The 23,581-nt window shown below is 40.3% G+C and overlaps 7 protein-coding genes across 7 annotated transcripts; 4 read left to right on the top strand and 3 right to left on the bottom strand.

Annotated features, from left to right (window-relative positions):
• Positions 1 to 84: 84 nt before the first annotated feature.
• I206_102556 (uncharacterized protein) lies at positions 85 to 3,089 on the top strand (the record flags this gene model as incomplete). Its single annotated transcript, XM_019154665.2, has 11 exons — positions 85 to 659; positions 735 to 1,109; positions 1,171 to 1,268; positions 1,319 to 1,596; positions 1,662 to 1,817; positions 1,868 to 1,993; positions 2,055 to 2,344; positions 2,404 to 2,488; positions 2,550 to 2,682; positions 2,759 to 2,900; positions 2,963 to 3,089. The coding sequence occupies 11 exons, from the start codon at positions 85 to 87 to the stop codon at positions 3,087 to 3,089; spliced, it is 2,385 nt and encodes a 794-aa protein (XP_019012068.2).
• A 2,370-nt stretch (positions 3,090 to 5,459) lies between these two features.
• On the top strand, positions 5,460 to 6,389 carry I206_102555 (uncharacterized protein; the record flags this gene model as incomplete). The annotated part of the gene is made up of 2 exons (XM_019154664.1): positions 5,460 to 5,589; positions 5,653 to 6,389. 2 exons carry the CDS (start codon positions 5,460 to 5,462, stop codon positions 6,387 to 6,389), a joined length of 867 nt encoding a protein of 288 aa, XP_019012067.1.
• A 3,188-nt stretch (positions 6,390 to 9,577) lies between these two features.
• Positions 9,578 to 11,341, bottom strand: I206_102553 (uncharacterized protein; the record flags this gene model as incomplete). Its single annotated transcript, XM_019154662.1, has 9 exons — positions 9,578 to 9,754; positions 9,836 to 9,943; positions 10,025 to 10,147; positions 10,256 to 10,384; positions 10,485 to 10,859; positions 10,925 to 10,960; positions 11,035 to 11,057; positions 11,118 to 11,145; positions 11,252 to 11,341. The coding sequence occupies 9 exons, from the start codon at positions 11,339 to 11,341 to the stop codon at positions 9,578 to 9,580; spliced, it is 1,089 nt and encodes a 362-aa protein (XP_019012065.1).
• A 311-nt stretch (positions 11,342 to 11,652) lies between these two features.
• On the bottom strand, positions 11,653 to 13,038 carry I206_102552 (uncharacterized protein; the record flags this gene model as incomplete). The annotated part of the gene is made up of 6 exons (XM_070202585.1): positions 11,653 to 11,819; positions 11,899 to 12,056; positions 12,134 to 12,251; positions 12,315 to 12,451; positions 12,527 to 12,779; positions 12,840 to 13,038. The coding sequence occupies 6 exons, from the start codon at positions 13,036 to 13,038 to the stop codon at positions 11,653 to 11,655; spliced, it is 1,032 nt and encodes a 343-aa protein (XP_070058686.1).
• Positions 13,039 to 13,417: 379 nt separating this feature from the next.
• On the top strand, positions 13,418 to 16,000 carry I206_102551 (biotin-[acetyl-CoA-carboxylase] ligase; the record flags this gene model as incomplete). The annotated part of the gene is made up of 5 exons (XM_019154660.1): positions 13,418 to 13,792; positions 13,851 to 14,923; positions 14,974 to 15,347; positions 15,413 to 15,647; positions 15,709 to 16,000. The coding sequence occupies 5 exons, from the start codon at positions 13,418 to 13,420 to the stop codon at positions 15,998 to 16,000; spliced, it is 2,349 nt and encodes a 782-aa protein (XP_019012063.1).
• Positions 16,001 to 16,659: 659 nt separating this feature from the next.
• On the bottom strand, positions 16,660 to 20,457 carry I206_102550 (uncharacterized protein; the record flags this gene model as incomplete). Its single annotated transcript, XM_019154659.1, has 15 exons — positions 16,660 to 16,956; positions 17,020 to 17,085; positions 17,141 to 17,203; positions 17,267 to 17,499; positions 17,560 to 17,900; positions 17,964 to 18,147; positions 18,208 to 18,304; positions 18,362 to 18,625; positions 18,683 to 18,777; positions 18,845 to 19,046; positions 19,116 to 19,247; positions 19,299 to 19,543; positions 19,603 to 19,879; positions 19,947 to 20,133; positions 20,186 to 20,457. 15 exons carry the CDS (start codon positions 20,455 to 20,457, stop codon positions 16,660 to 16,662), a joined length of 2,955 nt encoding a protein of 984 aa, XP_019012062.1.
• A 2,670-nt stretch (positions 20,458 to 23,127) lies between these two features.
• Positions 23,128 to 23,567, top strand: I206_102549 (uncharacterized protein; the record flags this gene model as incomplete). The annotated part of the gene is made up of 3 exons (XM_070202584.1): positions 23,128 to 23,198; positions 23,262 to 23,385; positions 23,496 to 23,567. 3 exons carry the CDS (start codon positions 23,128 to 23,130, stop codon positions 23,565 to 23,567), a joined length of 267 nt encoding a protein of 88 aa, XP_070058685.1.
• Between the last annotated feature and the right edge of the window lie 14 nt (positions 23,568 to 23,581).

The following is a 23,581-nucleotide window of genomic DNA, read 5'->3' as shown; positions in this document are numbered from 1 at the left end:
CCAAACTACACTCATGCACCCTACTCATCTTTACACCATACCCTTTTTTCACCTACTTTCTTATCATTAGCTAATCTCTCACTCATGCAGAGAGGTACCGTTCGTCCCCGCTCTCCTTCCGACGAAGGCGACACCCACGACTCCGAGCAAGACGTCAGACCAAAACAACGGATCAAAGCCTCATCGAACTCACCCACCAACTCCCCTCATAAACGCATGAACAACGACAACATGGGTCATCCTTTACACACCAATGGGACCAGTCCAACTAATGGAGTATCGCACGATATCGAAGCTGGGCCGTCGTCATCAAACGGACACGCTTCTTCATCCACCTCCAACGCACCCGTCCGTCCAGGATCGTTACCAACTCACATTCTCAATGCGGTTCAACCAGTCAATCCACCTGGTAACTTGATGTACGAGGATGATCGAGATTGGGTAGAATATGACCATGCCAATCATCCGGAGGGGGAGAAGAACACCACGGACGACGAGATGGAAGAAGACGGTTCTCGCGGAGAACATGAATATGAAGCTAGACCCATCAATAAAAAAACGTCTGGGAGACCTGGTGTGGGTGGTGGAAAGCGAATGCCAATTGAAAGGGAAGAAGCTGTCAGATTAATGCTGCAAGGTTTGAGGGATATAGGGTATCAGTAAGTTAGCCAACGTTGGTCTCTCCTCACCCCCGTTGATCATCTGAAGCTAATCTCATGTATTTGGCTTATCAGTCAAGCAGCCGATGTTTTGGAAGTAGAATCTGGCTATCAGTTGTCCAATACACAAGCAACAGATTTCCAATCCGCGATATTAGGTGGAAGGTGGGCAGAAGCCTTAGCGTTGTTACCGGAATTAGGTATCGCATCCTCGTCCTCCATGAATCTCGAGCCAGAATCATCAGGTAGTAGTATCGCCTCTGGAAAGACGAGAGCGACGGCCTTAGGGAAAGGTACGGGAAGCATATCGGATCAAGCGAACTTCCTAATAGCCCAACAGAAATATCTTGAATACCTAGAAATCGGGCAGCAGAAGAAAGCTTTAGGAGTGCTGCGAGGTGAACTGGCGAGAGTTGTGAAAGACCAAGATGTCCTCCATACTCTATCTGGGTAAGTTGATGAGCTCTCAAAAGGGATGGGTTGAGTACAACAGCTGATCGGGATTGAGTAGTTTCATGATGTGTCTTGATAAAGACGATTTGTACGAACGGGCGACATGGGACGGAGCACAAGGAACGTCACGGAGGCAATTACTGGAACATATACAAGGTAAGTTTTGTTATTGTTTGCGTCGTGCCAGACAGCTTATGCGTCATCAGCGTTCATATCACCACAAATAATGGTACCCTCTCGGCGTTTGGCCACTCTTTTCGACCAAGCAAGACGGCATCAACAGCTTTCCTGTTTATATCATGAAGAACCCGAGTCAATATCATTATACAACGATCACAAGTGCGAAAGCGGCCAATTTCCATCTGTTACTACACATATACTGGCAGATCATACGGATGAAGTGTGGAGGATTGAATGGAGTCCTGATGGAATGTATCTAGCAAGTGCCGGCAAGGACAAGACCGTCGTAATCTGGCGTTTGACAGTGAGTTTTGAGTCCCATCTCACAGCTAAGATGAAATTCAGCTCATATATATATTCACAACGTAGACCACGCCAAGAGAAGGGGGTGGTACACAATATAGCGTTGCAGCATTTCGACATCTGAAAGAACAAACGGATCCCGTCGATGCGATGGCTTGGTCGCCTGATGGCAAGACTTTGGTCATTGCAGCGGACAAGAATGTATATGTTTGGGATGTAAAGGTAAATTGACGTCGAGTAGGCTTCGATATATGAGCTGACCCGGAACACAGTCTAGCGAATTGAAACCTAGACCTTCTCCTAGTTCACAACATAGCGATACAATCAGTGCTATACAGTGGCTACCTGACGGTTCGGAATTCATAGTTGCTTCAATGGATTGCAAAGTAGTATTTTACGTGAGTTATACCGCTTGCCAACTCAGTCGAACGCAAAGTGACTGAGTTTTCTTTTGAATAGGCACCTACTGGTCATCTTTTACGTCAATGGTCAACCTTCCCCATTCAGTTGAATGACTTTGTGGTCACACCAGATGGCAAACGTATAGTTGCCATCACTACTCCGCTCAAACGGGTGTCGCATAATGATCGCCTGAAACAGTCGATGTCGGCACGTCCTTCCGATGAAACGGAGACTATTGGTCCCGTCACATCTATCGGTCCAAATGGCGGTCCATTGGCTCCATTCCAATACGCTACGATGGAGCATTCTCTCGCTGTGATTAGGATAGCGGACCATGAGATCATTGAGTGAGTTTGTCTCTTTTAGCAGAATACAATTCGAAGTATTGCTGAAATGGGGTATCCAGCTGGTCCCAAGATCTCCGATGCGAGACTACCAGTATTAAGATCTCAAGCGATGGTAGAAGAGTAATTGTTAGCTGCACGCCTGATGTGAGTCAGGTTGCTGAAGCGTGTTTCGCTCATCATCACTGATGAATTAAACCTTGAGCAGGAAATACAAGTCTGGTCGATAGATCCTGGATTGAGATACCTCCGCAAGCATTCTGGACACGTTCAAGGACATTTCTTGATACGCAGCTGTTTTGGAGCACCTAAAGATCGTTTCGTGTTGTCAGGAAGCGAAGGTGAGTCAGGAGTGTACAGTCGAATGGTCTGTCGCACGTGATACAGCCCTGCTGATTTTGTCTGGCAACGAAATAGATGGACACGTATATGTATGGCAAGGATCTTCACCCAATCCTGTTGAAGTGCTTTCTGGGCATACAAGTGTTGTCAATTCAGTAGCTTGGAATCCTGTGGCTGCAAGAAGGATCTTCGCTAGTTGTAGTGATGATTCTACAATGTGAGTTTGGATCTGAAATTCATTTTCATATATTCAGGTTGTATGCTGATTCGTCTGCAAAGTCGAATATGGCAACCACCTCTTAATCTATATGATCTTAATACGTCAATGATCATTGAGAATGAAGACTCAGAAGGCAATGGTCATCACGACGAGATTGAAGGTGATGACGAAGGTATGACTTTGTAAAGGTGGTGAGAAAGGGTTGTACTCATAACTTTGTAATCACTTTGCATTTGTTTCATGGGATCATATGTAACACACTCAATTTTGACATCTTCGCTGTATCTTTTTACCATTTGTGCGTAGTTGCACACGTGAGTCATTTGTAAGCAGTATGCTCAAAATCGTACCTGTGGTCTGGATACATAAATAAGTTAATACATCGTTAGAAGGCCAAACCCCATTTCTAATGTTCAAACCCCACTTATCTCGTAACTTGAAATGGGGTTTACCAAGATTTATTGCCAAGATATCATTGTAAAGGGTTAACAATTCAGTAGAATTATACGTTGACCGAAAAAAAGGGCACTGAATCGTCTTGAATAATAAATCCCGTACATTCGACGAAATATGAATAATTGCTTGAGCATAGCTAGACATAAACTTCATATTTGAATAGAAATGAACTGCTGTGACTATTCATATCACGAGTAACTGATGAAGTGGGCTTTGATAACGGGAGAGATACCTTGTAAATAGTATAATGAAAACGATTAACAATTACCCTTAAACAATAATTACGATTCCAGCAAATTTCGATTTGAGGCGATAGGGAATTCCTTTCATGATTAACCTTTTATTTTGAAAGAACGATATCATCTTACTTCTGACTTTTGGAATCGTAGATCGTTATTAGCGCAGATCGGTATCTCTGATCAAAAAAAGATCATCGTTTCCCAAAATCATGGAGCAGTTCTAGATTTTACTAAATTATCTAATCTGCTTTAAAAGTTTATTTCCAAAAATGTCTCAGATGATTGTTAAAAGATATCCGAAATCGGTCATAAATATCTATCAAGATAAAGATAAAATAGATATAATTTTAATTACCGCCGGTTTCGTCGAAATTATGGAAATTCAACATATTTACTCCGAATTTTTAATGGCTTGATAGCGCAGTTAAAGTAAAATAAAATAAAAAATCGGGTTTTGATAAAAAAAGGGTATATTAGTTAGTTTAAAATTCAATTCAATCGGTTCTACAAGAATGGAAGATCTAGACTTTTTCGATTAGATAAATGGAATTATATTTTTTTTGAGGGGGTCATATATGTAAAAAAAACGTGGTTATAATAAAGATGAAGATCAGGTTCCAGGGAATAATAATTACTCCGCAGATTTTTTGATTTTTTGATTCCTTTTTCAGAAATATACTTGAACACAAACAAACAAAAACAACTGCGCCGCGACTTTGGGCTTTTTGAATTTGCTCAGTTGATTTTTATTTTAGTCAAGCCAACGCGTCAATTTAGTTAATAACCGAAAGATTCAATAAAAAAAGGGGTTTTGAGGGGTTTGTTTCGATTTTATCAGTGAAAATGATTATTGCTTAATTGTTCTGGTTTTTGGATGTTTGATGAATACCATACAGATACAATTCGTTTATAGCCTGGAATTGAAAAGCTTAAGTATTGAGTATGAATAGAAGGCCAAAGAGTATAGGTCTAGATTCCAGCTTTGTATAGATTAAAAACAACGTTTTGAATTTTGTACGAGAAATTCGAAACATCACATAAAAGGGATTTCAAGTCAAACCCCCTTAAAATAACTCTATAACCCTGAATAAAAAGAATCCAGATGTTATGTTATGAATGAAAGTTACTCCGCAGTGTTTAGTCTATTATTTGTTGTTTGTGTTGTTTTACGCGTCAGCACAGAGCGTTGATTACAATTGATGGCATCTTTTTTAGGGTACGCAGTATGGTGAATGATCATTTTGTACAATACCACCTTTGGACCCCCCCATCGTTCCCCCCCCTTCTTCTTTAAATTCGCTTCCTCTTGTCTTTCTATTTCTCTTTTTCTTCCATCCATCAACACCTCAAAAATCTTCAACGTTACGTTCACCTTCCTTTAACGCCACCATAACCACCGACATCGATTCAACAACCACGCTCTTTCAGCGCCAAAAAATCAAATAAACTACCGACAAACCGATAAACGACGATCCTTTCGGCCTTCAAACGAACAACTACATCTGATATCGATCAATAGAATCTGGAACATCACTTCTGCGAAGTCAATCCAGTAAACGACCCCCTTTTCAACGACCTCGAAAAAAAATTAAATAAATTAGGTGAACACTACCACGACTTTTCATTCAAAGTAAAAAAGGTATATAACCACGACTAACTTTACACGAGGTAAGTCGTACTTTTCCTTCTCTTCTTAAAACATTCATACTACCCCAATCGCCAAAAAGACATACTCTTGTAGAGTATAGATCATATATAGAAAATAGACATATAAAAGAGAGCCGAGCTCACTCAAACCTCATTTCTTTCCATAACTATTAGTTTTAAACACATAGTCAATCACTTAACAACACCAACAAAAATGCACTCATTCACCACCGTTGCTACTTTCGCCCTTGTTGCCTCAGCCTCAATCGTTTCTGCTGCTCCTATCGCTTGCAGAGGTAAGCCCGACAACTACGTTGATGGTTATCTTGAAGACTACGATGTTTGTAAGTTATCCTTCAATCCTTTTACCTTGAGTTGAATAGCAGGCTAACCAAATACCTGAACAGACCATGCCAGATACATCGCCTTAGACTGCTCAACCCAACACAACACCACCTTCTTCGATGACTGTTGTCACCCATTGCTCGCCAATGAGACCCTTTCCGACAACCGATTGGCCTACTGTACCCCCAACACCACTACTCTTGCCGAGGTATCTTCCACCTTAGCCGAGTACTCCGCCACTGCTACCGTTTCCGCTACTGCCACTGCTTCCGCCGATGTTGACGCCGCTTCCGAATACTCCGCTGCCGAAGCTACCGCCACATCTGCTTCCGCTTCCATCGCTGCCGTAGCTGATTACGCTGGTCACCACTCAAAATCCAAATCTGCTTCTTCTACCTCAACTGAAGCTGCTTGGACCGCTACCTCCACCTCTTCCGCTGCCGCTGAGACCTCATCAGCCGCCTCTTCCGGTGGTCAAGTCATGACCGGTGGTTACGCCACTTACTTCTACCAAGGTGGAAATGCTGGTGCATGTGGTACCGTTCACTCCGACTATGACAAAATTATCGCTATTGACACCAACGGATGGTGGCAAGATACCTCTTCCGCTTCCCCATACTGCGGTAAATACATCACTTTGACCAACACCAACAACGGTAAATCTGTCACTGCTATGGTCGCCGATGCTTGTCCTTCATGTGTCTCTGACAACTCTCTCGATCTCTCCGTTGGTGCTTTCGAAGCCATTGCCGATTCATTAAGTGATGGACAAGTCCCAATCACATGGGTCTGGGCTTAAGATGATAGACTGGTTCTATCTCTGAAGAAAACCCTCCTCAAAAAGTTCTAGTAACCTAGATGGTGAAAAGATCCAAAACTCGTGTCTTTTTTTTTCCTTTTTAAACTTTTGGTCATTTTAGTGTATCTCCTTTTTATGAAGAACATAACAATCATAAAAATACGAAAAATCCCCATATATATATATATATATATATTCTTTTTTTTTTTTGTATTCTAAACATTTTTGTATGGTTAAAACAAGAGTTTGTTGATCAGCTTTTGATTTTATATATATATAAATGGCTTGATCATATGCTGCGCATCGATTAAGTATGAATAGAAAGGAGAATTAGGATATGTTATGAATGGAGCTAGTCTCCGAGTATAACGAATTATTGTGTATCACAGTTGCAGTTCGAGTTCATTTGCAATGATGGAGAAGGGGAAGGCGTGACCTTTATAATCGGCGGTTTGCTGCGCGGTATTGCAGTCATCGACCGATGCCCTCGAATGACAAGGTGGCGAAAGAAACTGAGTTCATTTCTGCGTCATTCCAAGATGAATTTGCGTGCTGGAGGATGTTCATATTGATTCGGAAAGCCTTTGATGTAAGAAGATCAATGATCGCCACAAAACGTTCGATATAAGATGCAGAAGATGGGGACCTGACCGTCAACTTCATCGGCAAACATTACAGGTCCACCTAGAGAATTTATCGCGCGCGCTACACGCATTGGAACATGAAATTTCGACCGTTGCTTTTGTCAGAAGGCTTGAGTAACAATGACTCATGCAAAGTAAGTGTAATGGGAAGATAGTGCATATAGACAAGGATCTAATAGTAATTTCTCTTGAATCGTTATGATAACTTTTATCGCTTTTAAGATAAAAACAATGAACGCGTTACATTTCCGACGGAAATAAGATAATGTTTATTGGATTTATTCATTTCAATTTGTTATTCGAAATCCAGTCAACCTACAAAATACGATCATCTCATTGATATATTCAATAATCTTTACAAAAATCATCTCCCAAATTCTGATAAATCTCCCAAATTCTGATCTAATAGATGATCAGTGGATGAGTCGAATAAAACTGGTAAAATACCAAAAAGGTATACATGATTAATTTCATGTCTCGCTTAAACAACTTTTGTTCAAATAATCAAAAGTTATTTAATCAATTCAATCCTCCAAATTTGAAATTCAAGGTATTTGGTCAATCTTTTCGTCTATCAACCAATACCTCGACAGAAACAAAAAGTATCCTATCATATCGTAGAATAATTGCTTTCCCAAACAAGAAACCTGTACATCTTAGTAAGAAACTTTGGAGAACTATCAATAGTTTACGAATTACTTTTATAGGAAGACCTTTGATTGTGGATCAAGGGCAGAAAGAAATGTGAGTGAGAAGCAAGATTATCAGTATATGATTATCTTCTCGTGCTATACCTCTCATCGTATTTGTAGAGATATCAATACTCAGTAGTAGCTGAAGCTGACATTACCACTATACAGGCCCAAAGCAGCTTTTTATGCCGTAGCAGATGGAAGGAAACCAGGAGTGTATAATACTTGGGCTGAAGCTGAGGAGCAAGTCAAAGGATATCCGGGGTAAGTGTCACGAGCCCTTCTCTCAAGACTTATATAAAATCATCCTGAGTCTCTCTTTTTGACTCAGACCATCAAGCTGATATAGTAAGTCGTCATGTTATAGAGCCAAGTTTAAGAAATTCCCTACTAAGATTCAAGCTGAAGAATACGTATCGGCTCCAAGCGGAACTTCTTTAGCAGGATCCTCCAAATCCTCTTTGCCATACACCAAAGCCAACTCTTCTAAAGTTAATGAAAATCCCTCTAGCGCATTTCCAACTCATCATAGAGCAGAATCACCAACTACAACATCGAATATCTCAACCTTACCTACCAATTTACAAGAGATAGCTTCGAAAGGATATAGTTTTACTAAAGATCATTATTTGATCGTACATACTGATGGATCCGCTCTGGGGAATGGACAAAAAGGTAGTAGAGCAGGTGCAGGTGTATTCTGGGGTGATAAAGGGGAAGCCGCTTCTAAGTGAGTTACCACTGGCTAGTAGCTGGTCATGTCAAAATACCAATGTTGATTAAATTAAATTCAATAGGAATTATAGTGAGAGAGTACCTGGATTACCGCAGACGAATAATCGAGGGGAACTACTTGTGAGTTCTATGATCAACCTAAATCGTTGGAAAAGAAAGTCGAAGGAGTTAAGCTTTTTCTCTGTTGTAGGCAGTTATCAGAGCCGTAGAACAATGTCCTTATCCTTTTATTCCATTAGAAATCCGATGCGATTCTCAATACACTATATCATGTTAGTGTAGTATCCATCTCTATCTTAGCAAAACTTTACTTAAAGAGCTACGTTATAGGTATGACAACATGGTTACCTAAATGGTTACAAACAAATTTTCGTACATCTTCTAAAACATATACAAAATCGAATGGTCAAACAATAGATACAAGTACAAAATCAAAAGAAGTTTTAAATGTAGATATGATTAAACATTTACTTGTATTACTTCGTAATAGAGGATCAAAAGGAAAAGTTAAATTTAAATATGTTCCTGCACATAGTGGAATAGAAGGAAATGAACGTGCTGATGTGAGGTTCACAATTTTTTTACTTATTCAAAAGTCTTAATGGGCTAATTTTCTCTCTTGCGTTGGTTTGATGTATCTAGCAATTAGCAAAGATGGGAAGTCTTATGCCTGAAAATAAAAATACAATAAAATGGTTAAATCCAGATGAAGAATCTTCTCAAAAGATCAAAAAGGAAATAACGGATATTGAAGTTGAGGTAAATGAACATTTGCCTATTATAAGCCTTTATTTATATTAAAGCTAATATTCAAATTGGTGCGATTTTATTTTAGTTGAACGAAAATTGGTTAATGAGTTCTGAAGAATTGGAAAATTTTGAGAAAGATCTATTGGAGGAATGAATTCCAGAAAATACTGGTTGTCACTTCATCATTTGATCCATATTACCCAATAATTTGTTATCTGTATTGTGTGTCGACGTTCTCGGTTTACCAATTTACCCAATCATTTTCGATTGATATAATATATCATGCATGTTAATATACCTAAATACAGTGTTCTCTTTTATGCATGCTAATCTCTAAATATGTTGAGCCTTTCACTCTGTAGTCCACTTAACCCCTCCTTGCTAATTCTTCAGGAGAAAGAACAATCTCTTTACCACCCACTGTACCTGTTCTACCTGATACACCGAAAGTCAAAGCGTATCCAGGTGGTAATTCTGTACCAGGTGGTGGAAGTTCAAGTAAAGGCCAAGAAATAGCACTTGGTTTTTGTAATACGATATCAACCTTGTTCAACAATATTCTATTAGTATAAATCATTGAAATGAAGTACAGGATCTTATCAAGCAAGCATGAATTTAAACTCACCTTTGTACCTAGTATTCTAAATGTACTAGTTTCAGGATTAATAGGACCATATAATTGTATTGTTTTTATAATCCTTTTGTTAGAAGGTAAGAATAAATCTAAATGTAACTATAATTATTATTTTTATTCAAGATCAGCAATTTGTGCGTTATTATTCTGAAAAAACAAATAAAAGTTGGATTAACTAACTTGTTGAGATTCAAATTTTACTTTTGATTTTTCTTTATTTGCATTTTTGGCAAAAGCTGATACATGAACTTGTAATGGAGTTTGATAATGATCTAATCTACAATCTATTTTTTCTTCTTTTGTCTAGGTTATTCCGAAGGAACCGAAAAAAAAAAAAAAAAAGAGAAATATCAACGATTAGCTTAAGTAGTGAGAATTGAATTATCATAGGAAAATTCAAGATTCACTCACTTCATCTTTTTTTGATCCTACAAATAAATGTTTACCCTCTTTACAACCTTCAATTTTCAAAAATTCGGAAAATTCTAATACACGTCTTTTACAACATAAATAACCTTTTGAACCTTCATGGAAAATAGCCTAAAATCCAATCAACAAGGTCAATTTTTATATGAACCATAAATTTTTTCTGATCTGATGATTTGGAAACGACCAAAGTTTTATAAAAGGTAAAACTCACACCTTGTGGATGATATTTACATTTCCCTTCTCCTCTACTTTCTTCTTCATTCACAAATTTATATATACATCCCGTTCTCTTACATCCTGTTCCTTCTGTTATAATCACAGAAGGATCATCTTGTTCTTCTTCTTCAATCTTTTGAGCTGGTGCAGGTACAGATGAAGTTGGAGCTATTGCTTGTGCTGGAGTAGGGGTATTTGATGAAGAAGAAGAAGAAGAAGAAGTTGAAGGTTCAGTTGATAATTTTGAAAATCCATAAGTTTCTACTCCATCTGCAGAAATTTCTGTTGGACCTGAAGATGATTCCGAAGACTTTGGAGTCTCTTTGATACCTTCGGAAGCTTTAGAAGAATGTTTTCCTTTCGTACATGTCTTTTCTTTTTCTCAGTCTCACTGATTATTGTAAACAGAGAAACACAGATGGAAAAAGAGCTTACGGGTAATGCCATAAATTGATCGAATTCGAGCACAGGCTGTTGAATTTGATAATCACATTAGATTGATCTTGACTCTGCTACGAATTTACAAATGCACTTGAACAACTCACCTTGTTCACTTCGTTACAACATGCTGAATTATCGTTCGAAAATCAGCTGGGCATTTGGGGACATGTCAGGTCAAATGACTTACACCACGATTTCAACCCTTCGTGAAATACCTAATCCAATTGAGGATCTCACATCAGCCTCCGTTTGTTTACTTATAACTGTTATATGCTAAACTGAATGGGATGCGTGCCCGCGAATGAAGAGCACTCAACTTACTGGTCCACCAGGATGATAACTACAACTTCCTTCTGCATTATTCGCTTCGTCAAATTCCTTTTGACAGCCTTTATTTACGCATCTAGGCATCTTGGATTGACTTTTGACAATTTATTTCGGTGATATTTAAGCAAAATCAAAATCTTGTTTGATAGAATTATTGAACATATACTTATTAAATTACAAGTTCGGTTCAGATTTGGGTTCACGTAAGGAAATCTCTAGAAATATATCACGTGGCAAAGAAGATTGTTCGGGATGAAGCCGTATTGAGATGAGCAGAATAGGCGAATAATCTCTGGTCCTCAAACGTTGACAATGTATTGGATAACGCATGTCTATGACAGCATAAGAATGAAGTATATATCATATTGTACATGCATAGAATTTGTGGTTCGCGCTCAAGTAGTTATATTTGCCTTTTCTATCCCCTGTATCAAAGTTTCCACATCGTCTCTCTCGTCTTCGCTATCATTCACTTCTACGAGTTCTGGAGCTTCTTCATCATCCCATTCATTTCCTATATGATTTGGATTTGCACGTAGTAAGTCTTCACCTTCATTTGCATCTACATTTAAAGCCAGTGGGTTCCTCAGCGCCGTTGAACAAAAATTCGCATTGATCAACAAGATTTTGTGAAAACTCACGTTTCTCAGCTTGACGCTGTTCCCTCTCATCATTCATTTCCTTCTGTATAAGTTCACCCATAGCTTGTACTTCTTCAGACGTATGACATGTCCTGTATCGCTCGATCAAATGTCCGTTGAGCTTGTAAAATGAATGTCCCCATGAGAATTTGCTCAAGCTGTTTAATATCATGAAATGATGTTAGTCCTGAAGTCTGGCAGAATATAGAAGAAAGAGAAGTAGGAGAATGCTTACAGGATCTCTGCCCAATCGTCATGCCCTGTTATATAGAATCCGGCTGCTAACGCTTCTACACAGTTTAATCGCCATGGTTTACCATAATTCACAGGATTACTAGCGATTAAAAACGGTACTAAGCGAAATATAACTTAAAGTCAGCTTCTGCTTGATTCATATTACGATGTGAGGCGCTCACATAAACGCTCATAAGGTGATTTTATCTTATTAAACGGCACTTCATCCAATCTCGCCCAAGAACATTCAACAACTGCTAATCCGCTCAACTGTACTATCTCATCATCAGAAGGCGATATTGGTTTTTTACCTTTCGGCCTATTGCGTAGAATTTGGTTAGCTTCCATACTGCCTACTTGTTATTATGGTAGCCGAGATGATTCCGAAACCCACGTCAAAACTATCCCTCTAAATCTTTGACCAACTCGCATAGCATTTATCAAACCGTGACGTGCTAATTTCTTACCCGAACATCGTTTCGGATCACAATGATCGAAATCCCACATAGCGACAGGTACATCTATATTAATAATTATATCTTCTTCTTCTTCTTCCTCTTCTTCCGCATCTTCATCCTCGTCCTCAGTTCCATCTTGGGAGTCTGATTCTGTACCTGAACCTGACCCCGATGCGCTAGATGATCCCTCTGAGATGCAAATTAGCTTTTTATCCACTGTGACGGTAGTTATGAGAGTAAAGGATTCACCCGAATCTATCGCTTCTCCCGCCATGACTCTTCTGAATACCTCTTCATCGTCCACAGCTTCTTCTTGCTTTCGAGATGCGATCGCTTTTTGTCGTCCACTACCTCCACCTCGAGCTGCAGATAAACTCCCACCTCCTCTACCTCGTCCTCTACCTCTAGCTGGCGCACGTTGATTTCGTTCTTTCGCTGGTTTACCCATTTTTCGAGTCACCTTCTGGTATATTGGGTCACAAACCTTTGCGAATGTACAACTATTATTCTTCTTGTCATGGGTGTTATTCAAGCTTCGAAGGATGATTACTGCTTAAGATTGGAACTTTTGTGATGATAATTCCGGTCATCGCCGCCAATTTCAGCTAAATCACGTGTTCTCAACGGAAATCAGCCGGACCTTACGGACAACCAAACCCGAAATTCCATAGAAGTAAAGTTAAATAAAGTTGGGGATAGGAAATATAGTATAACCCCAGCTATATGGAATTATCTAAGCATTCGTCGAAGAGATAACCTCTAGGTAGTTTGCTTCACTCAGTCTTACTATAGGGAGCAGCAGGCTCAATAAGAAGGCCTGAAGAGCCATGCCAGGTCCTTCAGCTTCGGCACATCAAGTACTCGTTTATTCGGGACCAGGCGTTTCTCCTCTTTCTCTATCTCATACAATCCTTACTCTTTCTCTCCTTCTTCTACCTCACTATACCGTTCAGCCAGTCACACCTGAATTACTTTCTTCTCAACCATGGGAACCTTCCTGCGCTTTACTCGTTATACCGGGTGGAAGGGATCTACCTTTCGTAGAAGAATTAACAATAAAACGTAAAGTCACCAAGAGAATAAAAGAATACGTAGATGAAGGAGGTAGATATCTCGGTATATGTGCTGGAGCATATTTCGGTACTAGTCAAGTCAAATTTGATGTCGGTGGCTCAATGGAAGTTACCGGAAATCGAGATTTGGTAAGTCAGCGCGTCGTCAATGATCTTCAGCTTACTCATACTGGTGAGGTCATGTTAGGCTTTCTTCCCTGGATCCAGTGAAGGACCAACATATCCAGGATTTCAATACGCCTCTGAAAACGGCTCGAGAGCAGTCTCGCTTTTTCTCGAACCTTCCTCCTCGTCCTCCAATTCTACTCATAGATCAATAGATCATGTATATTATAACGGTGGTGGTCATTTTATCTTACCTTCCCCGACACCTTCTAATACTCAAGTATTAGCTCGATATGCAGATGTAGAAGGTGAACCAATCGCAGCAGTCTTGACCAAGAATGGAAAAGGAAAATCTGTATTATGCTCTTTACATCCTGAATACCCGTTAAATGATCCTCCAGCAAGATTAGCTATTAATAAGCTGGAACATCCTCCTGAGGTAGAAGAAATCGAAGCAAGTGATAAAGCGAGGATAGAATGGGTTGAAGAGCTCCTTCTACTTCTTGGACTGAATCCACCTAGTAAAGCTAGAAAAACAGATCATGGAACTGATAAAAATCAGAACGAGATAGACGGGGAGGAGGATCCAAAATTACTATTACACCCTACTCATCCTTCACCAATTTTTATATTGTCTCATCCTAATTTACCTGAATTGTCTACGAATGCCATATCGAAAAAGGAACTACAGGGCAAGATGACTCAAGAAGAAGAAGGCTGGAAAGTCCTGGAAGACGGTAATGATCAAATTAGTTTCGGCCCAGTCGAAGCTACCAGCGGATCAGCTTCTACGTCAGAAAACGAAATCGTCCAGTGGCTAGCCAAGAGAAGGCGTGATCAGCCCAAGCTCGAGACTCCGTCAATCGAGAATCTCAAAATTGATGATGGCGACGCATCGCCGCCTATACCTCAACCACCTGATTTCCATTCTTTACCCAAAACTGTACTTTTGCCTTCTTCTACAATACCTTACACACCACGGTGGACTCCCCTTTTCAGTTTTTCGTCATACTGGTCAGAATTGGATCTTGCACGAAAAGGCGCTGGAAAGCGATCGGGAGTGTTGCGTAAGGGCGAGGAAGGGGAAAAGTCCGCTCTGGGTGATCTGATCATATATGGGGAAACCGTCACCAGTACACAAACAATGCTTGATCGGTGAGCTCGATTGTAATGCACTTGCTGTAACCTTGCTAACCAATGGATAGAAATCCACTTTTACTCACTCATCTTACAGCACCGTTAGCTTTCCTGGCCTCTTTCCAACTTTCAGGCCGTGGAAGAGGATCAAATATATGGTTATCCCCCCCTGGTTGTTTACAATTCTCCCTCTTACTTGATTTACCAGCGTCACTATCGAGCAAGATGGTATTCATACAATATATCATGGCTTTAGCAGTTTGCGAAGCCGTAGACGAAGATGGTAGATTAGGTGTGAGAATTAAATGGCCTAATGATATTTATGCTGAAGTTGAAGGTGTTGGAGGAACCGAAATTGGTAGTGGGAAAAAAGGAAAGGCTAAATTGGGTGGTATATTGGTTAATACTAATTTTGTTGGTGGGAAATGGAGAATTGTTGTTGGTGAGTATCTTATTCGAAATAGCCCTGCAGAACTTGTAGCTGATGATCTTACCAATCTCTTTTAGGTTGCGGAATTAACGTTCTCAATGCTCTTCCCACCACTTCTTTATCTCAACTTCACTCTTTACTCGCTGCTAAATTATCTTCGACTACTTCAAGTAGACCTCTCCCAGCTGCACCAACTATGGAAGGTACTTTTGCCAAGATTATGAGTTCCTTTGACTCGAAATGGGAACAATTCATAGATGAAAAGGGTTTCAAAGGATTTATGAATGAATATCATGGTAGATGGTTACATTCGTGAGTGTTACGTTCAATTTCGTTACAAAAGTATATATTTGGTTAACAATGATCGATATAGTGGACAAGAAGTAACTTTAACAACGACTGAACCTCATACTCCTTTGAGAATACTTTCTATAACCCAAGATCATGGTTTGTTAAGATGCGTACCGATTCGAACCAAATCTACCTCAAATTCAACAGGACTTACACCATTATATAATCGTATAGTTGATTCTTCAAGTGAAGACAGATATACTCCGTCAAGTGCTGGTCCGAATAGAGGTAACAATACACCTGAATTTGTGGATTTACAACCTGATGGAAATAGTTTCGATCTTATGAGTGGATTAATTAAGAGGAAGGTTTAAAGATAGAATTTAAAAGGTTTGTTGTAAAGTATATGAAACTTAGTTGTATTCTTGAGTCTCTAACTTCACGAGAGTATACTAAAACTAATAATGGCATTTAACTCATCTGCAATTCACTGATGATTTTCACTTGACATTATACTCTCAATTAATTCTTATTCAATCTATACAAATTTCACGCTTTCTTGAAAATTCTTAATCCTCCTATTTCCTCCTTTAAACCTAAAACCCGAGCTTAGACACGTCACTAGCCTATTATAACGTTAGTGATGTCACAGCTATCGGAAAATCAAATCTTTTATTTCATTATTTTTCTGTAAAAAGATTAAAAAATTATATAAAAAGATCTTTCTATTCTTGGTAATTTCATATCTCGAAATCAGATTGAAACAAAATCATTTCTTCGGAAATTGATTTTGTTTTTAATCTTGATTTTTTTGAATTATTACCTTTTCTCAATATAAGTTTTACACAAATTTCGACAACTTATATTCGGTTATAATTCAAAGAAAAGAAAGACATAATTTTAATTCTGGGAAAATCGTTATAGGACGAATAATTGATGATCTACAATGGATCCAAATGAGATGTTTGAATATTTCTGATAATTACACAATCTTTAGAATCGAATCGAATGCATTACTCGATATAATTTCCCATTATCTATTTGATCTTGTACTACTTGCTCTTTCTGAACCAATTACACTTGTACCTGTTGTAGAAGGTATTAAAGTCAAATTATTAGATTTACTTTTTCTTAAACTATAATGTCCATTCCAAGCTATTCTAATTGCTAAAAATCTTACATCAAGATCAGTATGACTACCTGCTAAATGACAAATTGATATTAATCTATCTTGAAAAGAATTTGAGCAATTTTTGACACGTTGTCTAATTGATTGTAACTGTTGTGATGAAATTGTAGGTGAATCATTTGTTGGAATCGTATACAAACCCTAAGAATTTCACATCAGCTTATTTTCAATATCCCCCAAACTTCCTTAATACCATCTACTCACCCTTTCTGCATCCCTCTCGCGGTCCAATCTTGTCGCTTCAGCTAAAGACCAACCATACAGGTCATCCTATTTTCGGGCGTCAACTTCTTGTCCAGAACTCAACAAAGTCTGTGGTACTGACCGTTGCATCCCTGAATTGCAGTATAAAGTCCAGCGCCTCTCGAACTGTCTCAAGGAGAACTTCCTGTTCGGTGTGAAAAGCGATTGTCAGTCAAGATCAAAAAGTTACTCAACGAAAGGCACCTACCTCTTTGTCCCTCTTACTACTCAATAGCAGAACTTTCCTCACCACCCTATCTAGATATTCCCGATGAGCAGAAATGAGTGCATCTAAATCACCTTCTCGTTTTTCGGTAAATTCCATCAAGGCTTGCCATGAACATTCTATCACCTCTAATTGATAGAAAGCTTGAAGATTTCGAAGGAAATGGACCATCTCAGCTTGGACGATACGACAATGGTGCCAATCATTACTCAGACCTATATGACGATAGTCAGTCAATCAAAGCTGCGAAACGAGCAATATACAGTGGGACTTACCGGGTATACCCTCGTAGGCTTTCGATGTAGAAGTCACCCTTATCCAGCCCTGCGTTAACGCACTTTCAACCCTCTTCAATCTCCAAAGATGGTTGAACAGCCTATCGTAATCTAACATAGCTTTGTGATCGAGAACAGCGTTGAGAGGAGCTTCCACCTTGTATTCCAAAGCAAAGCAATCCCAACCTGTTTCACCGTGAGAGTATTCAAGGATCCTAGCGTCTAATCTACGTAAGATATCGGGGTCGTCGAATTGAGCATTTGAACCTCGAATGGCTGATTCAAGATCGGATGTGAGGTGATGTCGATATAATGATATTGCGGGCTTTGACAGTCGTGGTCTACGGATATGTCAATTAATTCTAAACCAGCGGTGTGGACTAATCAATCAGAGCCCCACTCACGCTAGTGCTTCCATGAGCAATTCCGTAAAATCACCAGCACCGAGCATCAGATACGATTTGAGCGCACGTAAATGATCCAGCAGAACGAATTTATCGAAGAATATCTCTAATAATCTTTGACTGGCTATCGAGTAGGCGTCATCGATTGACCGCTCTAGACCTGCCAAATCGCTATATTTTAGGGCTATTCATCAGAAGTCTCATGAGCTGCGGCAAAGGAACTGATATTTACGCATCGACTGACCTCGACCTGCATTGGCAAGTTTAGCTTGAGTTTCGATCCAGTCACTATCTCCACAACTATATCTGATGAAATTCAGACTTCGTCCCGTCGAAAATATCTATCATTGATTCTCAGCTCGACATCTGGACTTACCAAAGGAGATAACTGAGCTTACCTTCTTACCGAATTCTTCACTGACGAATCCAGGTACCATACCTTTAACAAAGACGTATTTCTTCTCCCACACTTTATGCGCTTCGTCTGTACCTCCTGCATGATCTATACCAACTTCGAATCCTACATCTCCAGCAGGCGATATCCTTCCATCCCGGACAGAGACAGTTTCGGGATTGAGCTGAACGAAGAATTCCTTGAATGGATCATTCAAATCTCCTGCGAATATCCATCTCTGCAACGTAGCAAAGAAAGGCTTCGATACCTGATGTAACGTTCTATCAGCCTTTGAGATGGCGGATCGCGACTGGATTGCTCTCACCTCTTCTAATATCTGATCGGTGAATTTACGTATCAGAGGATCACCGTGACTGGTATGTTTATGTATCTTCGAGACCAAAGCACCACCATGTACCTCTAGAATACAGTGTTGCGGCGAATCAGCGTGCTTGGCTACGCCAATTGTGATGTGACCAAGACTCACTCTTCGCCTCATCAACGACCAAACTCATTTGCTTCAATTTTAACCTCATTTCTTCCGTCCAGAGGCCTAATCTCATCAAGGTCAATCCAGCACCTTCGGCAGGTTGTTCGTTTTGTTCGGTAGTCTGGTTCATCTGCGATTCCAATACTGCGAGTAATCGATGATATTCAGACAGCTCGTGATGTAAGAAATGACATAGACTCTATTAGCACAACAAACCTTATAGTCAGCGTCTGAATATTCTCTTGAGTCTGACTTGAGATTGAGTCACCTGCTCCGTCATCCCACCTTTACTCTCACCAGCTTGACGAGAATTGATAAAATCCGTCACTTGTCTATAAAGCATTCCCATCTCGGACAATTGCGTCAAGATGGTCTGAGTAGGTTTTGATATATATCCATCCTTTCAGTTTCATCAGCTCGATCTTCGAATTGATCCCAGATCATTGCTCACTTTGGCTTGATCAGCAATAATCTCGATTCCTACTATATCGCCTTCTTCTCCTTCGTCGACTTGTCCAACTGCCCCATCCTTGCCCAACGGGAAACCTGTTCCATCTCCCGCTCGACCCTTTTCAGTGAGGTACGGATTCTGTTCCCTTGGCGAACGAAGGGCGAATCGGACATATCGACCATCAATGCCTTGCATCAAATATAGCGTATCCCTGAGAAGCAAATGAGGGGGGAAGGGTTTTTCGGCTGATGATTTCAGAGCGTCAGGAAGCACATGAATAGTCAGTCGAAATATGTCTTCTCACATTTGGATGAACGCCATGCTTTCAGCACATCCGCTTTACTCTTCCCCTTTACGTCAATCTCCAACGCAGGTAGATTGATCGATCCTGTAGCAGTGAGCGGTTGCCTAGACGAGCTGGGTTGATTCGAAGGGAAAGTGGCGGGAGGAGGCATTGCTCTACTGGAAGAATGTATAGGATTGGAATTTGTATTTGCAGATTTGAGTGATGCATTGTCAGGATTATATTCCGAAAGGGCAAGAAGGAATTGTAAATGAGGCAAAGGGGATGACAATAAGCGCTATGATAACGATTTAGCTCTGTTTAAATATCGGGTATACCCTTGAATTGCGAGCGAATCAACTCACACCTCTTTCAAGCTTATTCCATATCCCACTGAACTTCATAGCCCTCTCCGAACCACTTGAGCTAGTCTCTCCTCTATTACTTTGCCTGGAAGCGGATCTGCTATCCGTTCTACTTGATTGTAACAACATACGCTTCGCCGTATCTGGCAGTGTGGGGGTTGATAGAGGGGCGGAAGAAGGTAATTCGCTGAATGTCTTGTTATCAGCTGAGCGATAGGTATTGCCTGGCGAAAGTTTACCTTTCCATGATCTCCTCGCACCATTCCATCAACTCCTTGACCCTTTCTTTCCGTTCTTTTTCTGCTTCGCCATCGATTTCCGCCCTACTTTCCGGTCTAGAGCTGGCAACGGATGATCTACCTGATCTAACATCGTGGTTCAACCGACTTGATCGTGGAGGAGCGAGGGAAGGTACAAGTGAGTAAACGAGCTGTTCCAGAGGTGGTCGAGCGGTTGATGTTGATGGTCGGTTCCGATGAGTGGATAGCGAAGACGAAGGTCTAGATGACATTCTGACTCGGCTACTTCTCTATCTGCGCTCTTGGTCAATCGCAAATCCTATAAAAATAATCTGAACAAGTATCAGTATGTCTATGAGGTAGAAGTCTAACCTAGAGCACCGTTCTAACGAAACTTGTCAATATTGACGTTATTGGTTTATTGACATTTCGCGTGGACCACGCGACAAAGTCGCGTCGAGAAGCGGAATCAATTTCATGGTCATTTTCTCTCTTCGAGTATGGCTCAAACTCGAGAAGATAGCAACGAGATTGATTTCATTCGCCAGAGTGCATCTCCATGAGACAACAAGCAACAATCATGATATAGTTATTGCCCTTTGCGATCATTGATGGTCGTCCAATCATCGTGATTATGCACCGTCCAAGGATCTGGCTAAACGGTCAACTTCTACCGCTGTCTCTGTCTCAAGGATAGCGGAACCGATATAAGAGGTTTAATTAAAAATCAATCACCATCAGCATCAAGATCTAGATCAGACTAGCAAGGAGGAGTGTTTTGCTGTGTCTGAGGAGAAGTGTTCTGATGCGATCGAAAGCCACGTACTTTGGCATAGCGGCATCAGCAACATAGCACGGCTGACACATCGATCAATCGCTAGATCAGATCCGGTCCGGAAGGATGAAACTCTAGTAACAGTCTAATCCTCAGGGGAGATCTCGCAGAGACAGAAATGGCTTCCATACGAATTTCCCTGGTACCAAAGGACTTTACTGCGGATTGATTAGAGGTTATGCGCCCCTTCCCTTTGGGAAGATTAAGCGAAGTATGAGGAAAGGATGATCCTCAGAATACCGATTGGCCGCCATCCGCGCGATCGAAAATATACATATCGTTCTTAAAGATTACAGCGTATCTGATGTTACGATTTCAAGTCAAGTTCAAGGTCAAAGGACAGCTGATTATCGTCTCCACATTGTATGGGAATATAGCTCGACCAATAAGTCGCTCGTCGTATTCAATTTAGGTGGTAGGGAAGAGCACTGAAGACGAATGCTGTACAAAAAGGTCACAAATTTAGCTCAATGACTTGACACCAATCCAGACTTGTGCGGTCAGTGCTTTTGATAGATTAGATACCCAGTCCTTTCCGGTGCGTATTAGTCAAGGGCCATATTCGAGAATCCCATCATTTGATCTTGGCACCAATCTTTCCCGTCATATACACAGACCCCTTTTTCTCGAAGGACGTCAAAATCAGAACATTTTCGAAGAGGAAACCTTGTTTCGAATAGCGGTATCAAATTTGCTGCATCATCACTATTATACAATAAAGCCTTTCAGTGACAGAGACCGAAGGCTTCACGAATGACCGCGGCAGGATAATGTGTCATATCGTTACGGTTATTCTGTACATGGACATATATTTCGAGATGGATCAATCAAAAGTTATTTTTATTTTGTCAAGATCGGGCACGCAAATTGATATCTCACATGAAAAAAAACTCCATTCATTTTGAGATCCCATTCAACCTCGTGTAGATTGTGATTACCTGCAGACTAACTGAAAGAGACGCCCAACCTCGGACCGAATTTTGTCAGAGTACCTTTCGATAAACGTGCAACTAACGAAATTGATCGATAGCGCCAACTTTACTTGACGATGTCGGTCCGTCAAGATCGATCATTCAGGATAGACATGGTTACATCTCGCGAAGCAATCGTTACTTGCCCTACAGTCTCCCGTAACATAAAGTTTCGGCTAATGCTTTAGAACACGAGTGGTCATTCGTCCAAGCTTTCGAATTGGGAGGAGCCAGAATCTCCCGAAATGGATTCATCAATGCCTCCCTCTATCATGTAACTAAATTTGATCAAGATCAACCGAATAACAAAATTATCAAATTCGCCAGAAATTAGATTAATACCGTGATCTCTAGAAGTGAATCTTAGCATATTCTGATCAAGAAAGATTGAGACCTTTGTCAGTGAAGGCAGTCATCGCAACTTAGTGGCATAGTTCTCGATTCATGCAAATTACAAGATCGGCACCAGCACTTGGAGTTGATGCTTCGTCATCAACGTGTGACAAGAGGCAAACTTTTTGTCCTCATTTTGCTCAACCTCATTAATTCCATCATATCACCACCATCCTCATCATTGTTCTCAGCATCACGATAACACCGCCCCGTAGGCATGATTCTCCTAATTGAGTATACGAGACATCAATCTTGGTAATTCTGGAGAATCGTACAAAACGCCCACCTTGGTTATCTGGGTACAATAATTCGTGATCGCTTCCCAAGTGCAGCAACTACCTGTCATATAGACCCTGACGCCTGAAACAAATGACATTCACACCAACATCAACATCAAAATCAAACTCAACATCAACATTAAGCTCAGACTTGAGTATAATTAGCTCAAATCGGATGAACAACCTTGATCATCCGAACAGGGTAAAAGATCTTGGCAATTTTTGATTGTCATCCCATCATTCAAGATCTCGCCTAAATACCTAATGCATCTTCATCGATCGAAGTCAAAGTGAAGTAAATTCTTCGTCAAGGTTTCAACGCGTAAATATATATAAATCACCCAAAAGTTGAAAAGAACATTCCCAGCTATGTCTTCCTATATACACACGATCTCACCGGACCTGAATTCTTCCCAAACCATTCTTTTCCCAAGCATCATCATTCCCATACATACATATCCCAACATGCCACAATTCTTCGATAAGATCATGAGACCTAGTACCTCGGTTGTTCATACCATGTCGGAGAAGGATAGGTACGTACAGGCTCGATCTCTGACATGATTGAGTAACCTAATGATTCTCGTCTTTAACTGTAGGATCAATGCACTATATACATTGCATAGAAGTATCCTTGACCCATATCACACCGAGGTAATCAACGCACACCTCCACAATATTCACCTATCCCAAAGGAGGACATCCGTTCTTGATGTCGGTACTGTGAGTTTGTCAATTGCACACGTTCATACCAGCAATCTTCTCCTTCAAGACTTGTCAAAGACAATGATAACTTTGGGCTGATTGCCGATATATCCTTTACACCCGTTCAGGGTACAGGTAAATTCTGGTTCTATTTCGGATCTGAGCGGAGAAAACGGAAACTGACTTTCATTAAACTATAAATCAAATTACCATC

This window comes from Kwoniella pini, chromosome 3, assembly GCF_000512605.2.
Source record: "Kwoniella pini CBS 10737 chromosome 3, complete sequence".
Taxonomy (NCBI): Eukaryota; Fungi; Basidiomycota; class Tremellomycetes; order Tremellales; family Cryptococcaceae; genus Kwoniella; species Kwoniella pini.
The sequence above is the reverse complement of the archived record's forward strand: the minus strand, read 5'-3'. Positions and strand labels throughout refer to the sequence as shown.